Genomic DNA, 11,902 nt, shown 5'->3' on the forward strand with positions numbered 1-11,902 from the left:
TAACATGATGTTTACCCGTCTGATGTGAACGGTTTCCTCTCTCTTCCGCCGGACGCGTGGCACCCATTGTGTGGCATCGGGCGGGACTCGGTTGAAACCACTTACCGCTCGAAGCCCTTCCGATATTCTGCCGGTTTTTGTGGGCCCCGCTTCTGATGAAATCGGCGCGATATCCGTTGCATTTTATGGTTTTTCGGGTCCGGGCGTTCGGGGCTTTTCCTTCTTCGATGGGTTTTCCTTGCGATATGTCGCTAATCGCATATCAGAAACTACCCCCGTTTCTTGAAATGACCTCCTATTCTGCTAATTCGTGACAGTGCACATTACCATGGGCCGATGGTCTGCGCCCTTGACCGAGGGTCCTCGTTGCTCCGCGCTGATCACAAATTTTAACTATTACAAGGATATCTCTGATAAGCTAGATCTTTATAAGACTTGGAAACTTTGGCATGAATTTTATAGAGTTCATGAAAACTTAGAGAGTGTTTTAGGATCCAATTCAGATCATAAAGTAGGATTAGTTAAGAGTATGTTTGAAGAAACTGTTAGATAACTGAAAGGTAACTGAGGAACAGTTCCTCAAGTGTAAGAGACTGCTAGTAAGGCATTAAAAGAAAAACCAGATCCTCATTAAGGAGAGTTTTCCATCCAGAGAGAAGAGAGGACACAGAAATTGAAATTACAATTTTCTTGAATATACATGAAAGCAAATGAATCTAAAACCTCTGTCATTAAGAAAGAAATACAATTTCTTCTTTTCCTATGCATTAATGTTTCAGATATTGTTTTAAAGCAAAAGAGTGAAATATTTCATTAAGAGGCCTAATGACATCGACAAAAATCTCGTGACTGAAGGCATCTCAGACCAGGAACCAGACAAAGGCAAAACCAACAATCCTTTCTCAACAAAAACCTAAGTACATTTACATTTAGTATTCAAGCACACCTGTGCATTTGTTATAGTTCCAAATTTAACCGTTCAATATACATATATACAACCAAAACAGTCGTGGGTTCTGAAACCCACGAACACCGAAAAACAATGATTTGCAGGCCAAGACTAGTAAAAAAGCAAGGGGTGTGAAACCGACGAAACCATACAAACTTACGGAGAAAGCGAAACCCCAAGGGATATGCCCAACTAAGGATAACGCAAGAAAAAAACCACAATACAATCACAGAAGGATCCTACCCTGTTTTTTTTCCCAAGCTTGCAAAGACTCCCAAGGATGAGGTCATGGAGCAGCATTCTCCAGGCACGACCTACACACCACCACAAAGACAATACGGGTAGTCAAGAAACCAGAAGGGCAGACAAAAAAAAGTGACAAAAAGCATATAAAAGAAGGGAGGAGCAAGGGTTTACCTAGAAAAGGCCTGATTCTGAGCCAGAGGATGAGAACCAAGTCTCTCGCCAGAGGGTTTCTCTTAGCAGGTTCACCAGAGGAAAGTTTACCTGCTCACTAAGGAGCCAGAGGGTTAGAATCACAAAAATGAGATGCAGGAATGAAACTGGAATAAGAAATTACCTGAAGTAGTGTTTGCTGAGATGCCCACCGCAGTAGCAAGGAAAGAACCTGTGGTTACACAGAGCCAGATCAACACTAGAACCAACACTGAAAATCACCACGAGCAGAGTAAAGACGAAGCATGAGCCTCGGTAACAAAGAATAAATGAAACAACTTGCAGATTGTAAGTCGACATAAAACCTCCGAGAACCAGCAAACAAACCACCACAAGAGACAAGCGAAGGCACAACGCACACACAGAGCCGTACCAGATCAACAGCGGATGCAAGAATGGAGACCAACTCCTAGTTTCCCTCGGCAGGTGTGAAATGACTGCATTTGCAAAACCAAGGCCAGTACAAAGGGCAGGGCGAAATAATTAAAGTGCATTAAAACCTCACATCAGAAACCCTATTTTGTTTATTTGGAAAATGTACAAAGTTAAACGGTCATTGATACGTGTCCCTCCTCGAGATTGCCACCAATTGAACCTTTGTTCAAAAATTTAATAGCAACGTTTAATATATACATACATATATCCTAATAATAAAAGAGGAAATCCATAGTTTTCATGTACATACAACCTAACATTCCGTATTTTTGAAAAATTGCCTCTGCTTTCTAGTGAGCCACCTTAGAGGTTTAAATCATTGCATTAACTATAGACCTATCGGTTGGTGAGTGATATGATGGAACAACTTTGAAGATGCATAGATTATGCTTCAATTTATAAAGTTGGCATCTTTAAAATGGATTATGTTTTTTTCCAAGGCTATCATTTACTTAGACGAAGCTTTCTTTAAAGTCCAAAAAGCCATTCTAACCAATGTTCAAATTAATTTTAAGATCTGCAATTATAGTTTATTTCTATGAGATGTCTCAAAATTTGAATTCTCTAAATTATACTTCATTAATATTGGACTAAAATCTTCTCAATGTGTTCAATCAGATACACTCCAAACTATCTAAATTTTGAATGTTCCGATGTGTTTTATGGAGGACTCCATGCAAATATGTTGGCTCAAATTTTGTAGAGTTGCTGCTACATATCTTAATAGGAAAGCTATATGAATAGAAGTAGAGTGTGTTGGTTTTAATAGCCTATAAAAAACATATGCAAACACATAAAAGAGGTATGAAGCAAGGGACATAAGATCAATAAAGAAACATTTATGAAATTATATTATTCCACCCATATTGCATTCATAGTACAAATGATCCACAATACAATTATAGGTGACCATAATAACTTATTTAGTTCAACCAAATCCATATCTCTATAACTTCCCTCATTTCCCACATAATTTTAGAATTGGTCTACATTATTAAAACACATTACAAATCCATCATATTGATTTATTAAACAACACATGTAGGAGTGATCTCTTTATATTCCCCTTTAATGAGTGCTTATGATATCAATATGTATTCTTCAAGTATTTTTGAAGTGATCCTTTATTCATCTTCATATTTTATGCTCTTTTTTTCATCTTAAGTATTCTATGATATTTGGTCTTTTTCATTATTCAGCCTTGATATTCTTCAATTTTCATCTTGTACCTGCAAAAATATAAACAATTTCAGTTTACCTACATCATGGCCAATTATCATCTTGGGTTTTCTATCGATTACTAGTAACTGCATCTTGAGTTTTATTTGGCTAACCTATAACTATTACACCTATGCGATTTTGTGGATGACCCTCAACCATCACATATCAAGGTTTTACATTGGCTTACCCTTAACTATTACAACCCTCAAGTGGTTTTTTCTTACCACAAATAATACATGACATCAAATGGATTTTTTTTTACGAAAAACATTAGTGGTTTTGGATGACCACAAACCATCAAATGGTTTCATATTACCACAAAACATTGCATTGTCATGACAAGTGGTTTTAGATTACTACAAACCTTTCCCTAAAATATGGTTTTTAGAGCACTACAAATTTTTCAATATGGATGGACTTGCCTTATTAGATTTAGATTAACATTGACTCATGTACATTCAATTGAATTTTTTATTTAAGTCATCTATCACTTATACAAACATTGGATCAAGATAATTTTCTTTCCATGATCCAAAAACATTAGGAACCATTAAGCTTTTTAGAGATTAAATTTTCATGGATACACTTCTTTTCATGAACATACAGCTTCACTAGTTTCTTCTTCATTCACACATGTTCACCATCTTTCTTTATTCTTTATGTCTTGATCATTCATTTTCCCATGACATTCCTTTTGTTACTACATCATTATATTTGTCATCATCTTCTTTCATCTTATCATTACTTTCTCTACTACACTTCATCATTCATTTTCTTTATTTAACTATCATCTTATTTTGTCATGTCATCTGCTTCTTCATGTCTCTTCATTAGTCTTCTTTGGCTATCATCTTCTATTTTCATGGATTCATCCATTTTTTCACCATTCTTCGTTGGATACTTCATTCATGAAGTCTTCTTCTTTCATTTACACTTGTAACAAATTTTTCATTCATTTGGAATTGCATCTTCTTCTTAATTCTTCATCTATATGTTTCACTACAATCATTACATTAAATTGATTATTACATGAGCTTTCTGCTTCTTCCCGCAAACAATTGATCATTGATGTCAATAAAAAAGAATTCAATCTACTAAGATACATGAGTGACATCTAATGTACTCACCAATTCTCTAAGAATCCTTTTCACCCACATGGCTCATCAACATGTTAAAATTTCTTAATCATAATTTGATCCCAACCTTCTCACATTATAATATTACTCCATCTGACATTCATTCCTTAGTCAAGACTCAAGTTCTTTTATTGCACATAAAGATAGCATACAAGTACACTTTCCACATTCATAACTACTTAGTGGTTCATTCCACAACTTGATGTTGCATCCTCTCTATGCATAAGATCATACATGCTACATAATTACATGTGCTACCACAATAATGCATGTAGGATTGAATCAACGGTTCTTACGAAATACTTAGGGAAATCCACTTTATTATGGCTAGACTTTTACAGCTTGGACCAACTCTTTGGAATGTTGGGTATAATCAATCATGCAACCCTCTTCTTTTCTCTTTTCAATAAAATAAATCAATAACTTTAATTTTCACTTGACTTTAATTCAGTCTAAATTTGATTGGACTTGTCAACTTTAACTCTACTTTATGAGGACTCCTTATTTAAACCACTCTTAGAAAATAATTTAAAACAAATTATATATTATAAAATATCCATAAGAGGAATCCACATAAACCATGAAAAAACTCTGCATTTCACTACAAGTCTTGAAATGTATAATACATTACTCTCTTCGATATAGAGTCCCATAATTTTTTTCAACAACATTTAAAACATTACCAAATTCTAAAAATGACTTGTGAAAATTGCTTATTTCATTCTTCTTTTGTTTCTTTTTCTTTCATTCTTTCCAATTTTTCTCTCATCTAACTTCTCCATTGCTATTTTCTTTAGCGTGAAGGAGAGAGTAATGGCTCCCTTATCTGTGATTGCCTCCTCTTTTTTATGAGTTCCTTTCCATTTAATTTAAGAATAATGGCTTCTTTATTTGTGAGTGCCTCCTCTTTTTTATGAGTTCCTTCCCATTTAATTTACAAATTTGCTTTTAACAAACTAACAATTTTTTAATCAAAGAGAATGAAATAACACTCAAATACGACTATTGCTACAACTACAAAGAAATACAAAACAATAAATATGAATTTCAAAATTAATGCCAAGTCCATTGAATGGTTTTGCATTTATCATTTAAATCTTTATCAAAATCATTGTTGAATTCGTACTTAAAGGTGTTGGAGAAGATCAGTTTGTTTTCAAAAAATTTTCTCACTCCTCTTTTCGAATTGTAGAGGCACCAATTGTGTTGAATGTTATCTACGTTTTGAATGCCGATGGTGAGTCTTGCATATTTCCTGGAAACAAGTATATAATTTGGGACAATTGATCATAGTTCCACATAGTGGATACTCGTCCAATATGATTGTTCCTGGTTAGGGCTATTAAGCTCATAATATTAGGATCTTCAGTATTAACTATGGTGACTACATCTCCTTAATCCACTCGCATTCATAGTTGAATGCCAAAGAAAGTTTACAACTACTTCCAAACAACTCTTGCACACTGCCCAAATGTTGGACAATGGTTTTCCATGTTCTTGCATTCACGACCTTCCTTGCGGGTAGTGATGACTTCTTCTTTATTTGTTTGAAGGTTTTGTACAAAATATGTTGTTCTCTTTCTACAAACCCTCAATCCACAACACCCTTGGTTCATAGCAATCTCTCGAGTCTTTCACCAGCTTCCTCTATTACTCCTTACCAATGCTCTAATACCATTGTTGGCTTTAATAGCCCACAACAAAAACATGAAAAAGATTACACAAAAAAATATGAAGGAACAAAGGGATCAAGAAAACCCTCTAAGGGGAAAATCTATTAAATTATATCATTCCCCTAATATTAATTTAGTCTACAAATAGTCCCTTATATAACTATAGGTGATCATTTCAACCAACTCTATAAATATCTCCATAACTTCCCTCATTTAGTAGAAAATCTATTAAATTATGTCATTCCCCAATATTAATTTAGTGTACAAATAGTTCTTTATATAACTATAAGTGACCATAAAACTTATTAATTTAGTGTACCAATAGTACCTTATATAACTATAAGTGACCATAAAAACTTATTTAAATCAACTAAGTCCATAACTATTTCCACAACTTCCCTCATTTCATGTAAACTTGTAAAATTAGCAAATAGTATAACACATTACAAATTCATCATATTAATTTATCAAACATCACACCTATAAACTGTTGCGTCAACATAAATGTTTTTTCTTTGTTTTTTTTAATATTTCAGGGAATAGCATTAGCATTACTTTACTGAAAAAATATTTACAAGATTAGCTATGCTTACCAACCTACTTCATGAGAAATCAGACCAATAACATAATAATAATACTTTCTTCCCTATAAACAATTTAAACTTTAAATAAAAACTTAAAAAATAAGAAACTTTTTTTTATGGTTTAACTGATAATCAGACCAATAACATCATAATAATACTTTCTTCCCTATAAACAATTTAAACTTAAATTAAAAACTTGAAAAATAAGAAACTTCTTTTTATGGTTTAACTGATTGCTATCATACCTATTGCTATTTTTATTTACAATTGGAGTAGAGGACAAAAACAGCTAAACAAAACATTTATTTATATAGAAATTCAAATTGAATGGCATTAGGGAAAGCGTCTTCCTCTTCAAAAGACGTGAACACTTGAGAGGTTTAGAGAAATAATAGATAACTAAATTCAATTTAAGTGTTTTTGAGAGGTTTAGAGAAATAAATCGATTTGAATAATTCAAATCAATCCTTGTACTAGTGAAACTAATACAATTCATTTTCACCGCATATTTAATCAAAATCTATAGGATTGAATGAAACCATATTGCTGGGTACGTCGAGGAAGAGATATGCCTTCGAAAAATAGAATTGTGTAGAGGTTAAACGCCAAGAATGATGCACAATAAAATCACATTGTTCTGTAGAATAATGAAATTGAGAAACATAATATCACATTCTTCGGTCATATAATGAAATTGTAAAGCCTCTTTAAGTTGAATTCGCAACCAAAACTTCATTGCAAAATCATCTGGGCATTATGATGCAGGTCCCACATCACAACCTTTACATCAGTAAAATGGGTGAACAATATATGGCCTCCTCCCATTTCATTGTTTTCCCAATTTCTGCACCTGCACGTTGGGCATTTTATTCTAGGGCCTCTGCTCATTTCATTGTGATAACTTCAGCACTACACAATTATGTTCCTTTCAAGAACTTCAGACTGATTCGATAAAAGGTGATTAACAAACGTGTCTAATACTGCTTCAGAAGATGAGGGGCAGCTAGAGCCCAACTTGAGTTTAAGAGACGCTGCTCTTTCTCTCATTTGGACTCCATGCTCGCTATCCATCAACAACGTCACTCCATTGCCAATTTCCTTCCTGCTCATCCGTCCATCCTGGGTTGGCCGGTCGATCATGGCAGCAACCTGGAGGTGATTAACCTGCATTTTGGCATTGTAATGCTGATCTCCTCTGGTGGGCCATGCCAAGATAGGAACGCCCTGGATGATGCTTTCGACAGTGGAATTCCATCCACAGTGCGAGAGAAATCCTCCCGTGGAGGGATGAGAGAGTATGAGCAGCTGAGGCGCCCAACCACGGATTATCAAACCCAATCCCTCGATTCGACCTTCGAAGCCCTCTGGAAGCACGTACTCTCCTCCTCCGCCATTACTAACCTGATGATCATGAGGACGATGATCAGGATGAGGAGGAGGAGGACGGCGATGGTTCTGTAAAACCCAAATGAATGGCTTCTGGGCAGCTTCCAATCCAAGAGCGAGCTCTGTCATCTCTTCATCGGAGGGACAGACTATGCGGCCGAAAGAAACGTAGAGAACTGATACAAGCGCCTTGGAATTCAACCATTCCAGACATCGGTCTTCATCGATACTGCTCTTCCTGTTGCGGATGGCGCTATCATGCGTTATAGCAGTACATGGTTCTGACTGATTCCAGAAAGAGGAGAAGGGCAGAAAAGGCCCTGCTGCCCAGATGGGCTTCTCTATCTCCTTTTCTGTGTATTCGATGAACGGAAACTCCAGCTCCCAGCGTGTGTTGACCAAAATTTCCACGCAGTCCTCGACCCCGTTCATCCACGACCCGGATTGGGACCTCAAACCAGGAGGAGGAGGCGGAGGCATTCGTTCAGAAACGTTTTGATACTTTCACCACAAACTTCATGAAACGTCAGCGCTGGGCGAATGTAACACAAAAACCATGGTGGAAACCCAACAATGGTTCTGTCATCAGTTCATTCCAAAAATTTGAGCGCGCATTGAAATTCAAATTTCAAAGTTTGGAGGGTTTTCAAAATTCAATCGTATATGTATCGTATACAAAGGTGCATCCCGCTCAAAACTCAAATCTGAAATTTGAAATAGAGGGACTGTTGCCGCAACAAATATCCAGGCGATGTGCATTAATGGGAGTCAGAGCTACGGAGCTGCCCGGGAACATTGCCGGAGCTGAGTGATGAGATGTGGATGCATGGATGCATCCCCATGATCGGCTCTCCAGGTGACGTCAATCTGGTGTCAGGTAGGTGCATTAATGATGCTATAGGGTATGAAATAGGACTTGCCGTGGGTTGAGAGGGCGGAGATCCGCTTGATTACAATGACGAGCCCACAAAAAGAAAGGTTGGATTTGATGGGTGATGACGTTTTGTTGGCTGTTTTTTTTTTCCAAGTTATTTGATATAGATTTGAAACTTTGATATAGATTTTTCAAAGAATGGTAGATTTTAGTTATGTAATTGGTAGAATTTTAGTTTTTCATAAATTTTTTTAAGTATTGAATTTATTTATGTATTTAAATAAATATTTTAAATAATAAGAGTTTATATTTTTCCAAAATTGAACTATTAGATTCTAAAAAAAACTAAAATATCTATTAGTAATGTTTTGTTTTCTATGTTGTTTATGATGTTTCAAATTTGATAAACATTTTTGAGAATTATAAGCTTTAGTTATGTAATATGTAGAAATTTAGTATTCTAAAGTTAAAGTACCAAATTTATTTATGTATTTGAAAACACATTTTAAATGATAAAAAATCACAATCGGTTCATAATTGTATTTTCAAATTCCTTTAAAAAAAACAAATATCTATTAATAAATTGTATCATTAATTTAATTTAATGATAAAATAACAAATATCTAGTAAATTTATTATTATTCTCATCATTGTTATTATTTTAAATAGTTAATATGTTTAAATTGTTATTATTATTAAATTTCATTTGTAAATTGATTGAATTTTAACATTTAATATTTAATATTTTTACATTTTTTATTATATAATTAAAAAATATTTTAATTTAATTATTTTTATATTGATTTGGGAAATTTTAACTTCATTGTTTATTTAGATTTGAGTTCTCACAAGTTTAAGGTACAATACTCCTCATCAATAGTTAGGTCATATGCCAAAGAATCTTTGAATAAGATAGAAGAAGTAGAGGAAAAGATAGTAGACCACATGGGTACTACTAAAAGCTTAATCACTGGTTTAACTGAAAAGGTTGAAAAAATAAGTTTGTCTAAAGTTGATAAACTAGTTCCTACTTCATTCCTTTATAAAATAAATATCAAGATTCAAGATCCTATCAAACCAGTTGACAGGTTTCCGGCATTATTTCCAAAAGAAGTAGCCCCATCTTCAGAGGCTACAGAGAAAATCACAATTGCTTCCTTATTCAAGGAAGAAGAAGAAGAACAGAAAGAATCTGAATCCCAGATTCTCCCTATTTATGAACCACTTGAAAGTAGGTTCAATAAATATCCTACACCTGATATAGAAGGAAAAGGCAAGCTTCTAGAATCTCATACCTTTTTCCCTGAGTCACATCGAGAATGGAATATTGATAATCTGAGTGTTGGTCAGATTAGACAATTCTTGGTATGATGTTTACTAAACATAAACTCATGTGCCTTAGAGGTAAAAGTGAAATAGAAGCATGCAAAACCATTATTTAGTGTTTTACAGGAACACTACTCAGGTGGTGGGAAACAGAATCATCTCCAGCATTATTGGCAAAAATGGAAGCTGAAGTCCTCAAGGATGAAGCCAGAGATGTGATTCATAGTTCAGATGACACACCAATCAGCAACATGATCGGAGCTCTGAATTCTATGATATTAGAGCTTTGGTGTGGTTGTGAAGCAGAAATTGTAGACAAACATGAGGTCATCCTCATGAATGTTAAGTGCCACAAAATGTCACAATATGAAGACTTCCACAGGGACTGGATGTAAAGGATTTATGAAGTAAAAGATTCAACAAATCTTTTATGGAAATAGGTATATCTTGCTGCCCTTCCATCTAGATTTGTTCATTACATCAGATTGCAAGAAATCTTCCAGTTACCTTTTGAATCATACACTTCGGGTAAGATTTATTCTCATATAACCAAGACACTAGTCAGTCTGTGCACAAGTTCCAAAGTGAACAGATCATTGGAAAAACTTTCCAATCTTCCAGACAGAAAGTCCATTTGTAGCAAATATGGACTCACAATTGATGATCCTTTGGTCCAGAAAAGAAAAGCTAAGAAAAGGGCCAAAAAGGAACATAAACAGACCACTAAATTCTACAGATATCAAAGAAAGCCCTCTCACAGGACTAGAGGTTCTTCTGTAGCAAGGAAAGGGTATTACAGGTATGTCCCTCAGACACATTATTACAAACCCTCTGATATTCATCTACATACATCTAAGCAAGAAAAATGGAACAAGCTTACTTGCTGGTTATGTGGTAAAACTGGACATACTTCCACCAAATGTCCAGAAGGTGAGGAATCAAAGAAGAACAGAGGAAAAAAGTCCCAAGCCCTATTCCAAAGGGGTAAAACTGTCAAAACAGAAGGACAAATCCAGTGTATGAAGTGTGGTTCCCGCACTCACAGATCAGAACACTGCCCTAATGTGGTGATTAAAGACCAAATTCAGCAGCAACAACTTGAAGAGTCATCTCTTGACTCCTATAGCTCTTCTGAAGAAGAATTGCAAGCCTACATGCAGCCTTGCTCATGTTCAGAATCAGAAAACTGTGATTGCCACACTGATTCTGAAAATTGCGCCTGTCATATGTATATTGATTCTGATTCAGAATCTTATAGTGATTCCAGTATTGAAGAGTACTATCCTCCTCCACCTAAAGAAAAAGTATTGATGGCTGCTACAGAAGAAGAAGAAATCAAAATTCTTTCTCAAATCCGTGCAATGGAAGAAGGAGAAATGATATCACCTACCAATTTCGATCCATCTTAACTTCGAATCTACCAAGTGTCTAGAGGGATCAAACCTCTTTTCACTCTAAAAGAGGTTTGCATATCAAGAGATTTGATCCCTATTGTCGCTTGGTAGATCTAGAGTTAAGATGGATTTGAATTCCCCCCTCTAAATAGGCCACATTCCACATGAATGACATGGGTCAATACCAAGGGTCATTTTTTTTTTTATTATCATTTTATTTTTATAGGGTTATTTTTATTTTTATTTTGACTAAGTTAAAATGTTTACATTATATTAATCTTTCTATTTAATTTTACTTTTAAAATTTAATTTAATTATTATTATTATTATTTTTTTTTTGGCTTAGTTCAAATGTTAAACATTACATTATAACATCTCTACCATATTGGGTTGGAGAGCGCCTCTAGGCGCAAAAATAACTAGATTAATAGATGTAACGCAACAGAGTCTCTGCCTAACCTGCTAATT

The 11,902-nt window shown here is 34.9% G+C and overlaps 1 protein-coding gene across 1 annotated transcript; it reads right to left on the reverse strand.

The window, feature by feature from the left end:
• Window positions 1-7,352: 7,352 nt before the first annotated feature.
• Window positions 7,353-8,320, reverse strand: LOC149233314 (zeatin O-glucosyltransferase-like). Its single transcript, XM_089382153.1, has one exon. It carries the CDS (start codon window positions 8,318-8,320, stop codon window positions 7,364-7,366), a length of 957 nt encoding a protein of 318 aa, XP_089238279.1. The 3' UTR covers window positions 7,353-7,363.
• Window positions 8,321-11,902: the final 3,582 nt, after the last annotated feature.

The sequence above is a fragment of the Pinus tabuliformis genome, chromosome J (genome assembly GCF_031772625.1).
Source record: "Pinus tabuliformis cultivar Carrire ecotype Pingquan chromosome J, CPIR1, whole genome shotgun sequence".
Lineage (NCBI taxonomy): Eukaryota > Viridiplantae > Streptophyta > Pinopsida > Pinales > Pinaceae > Pinus > Pinus tabuliformis.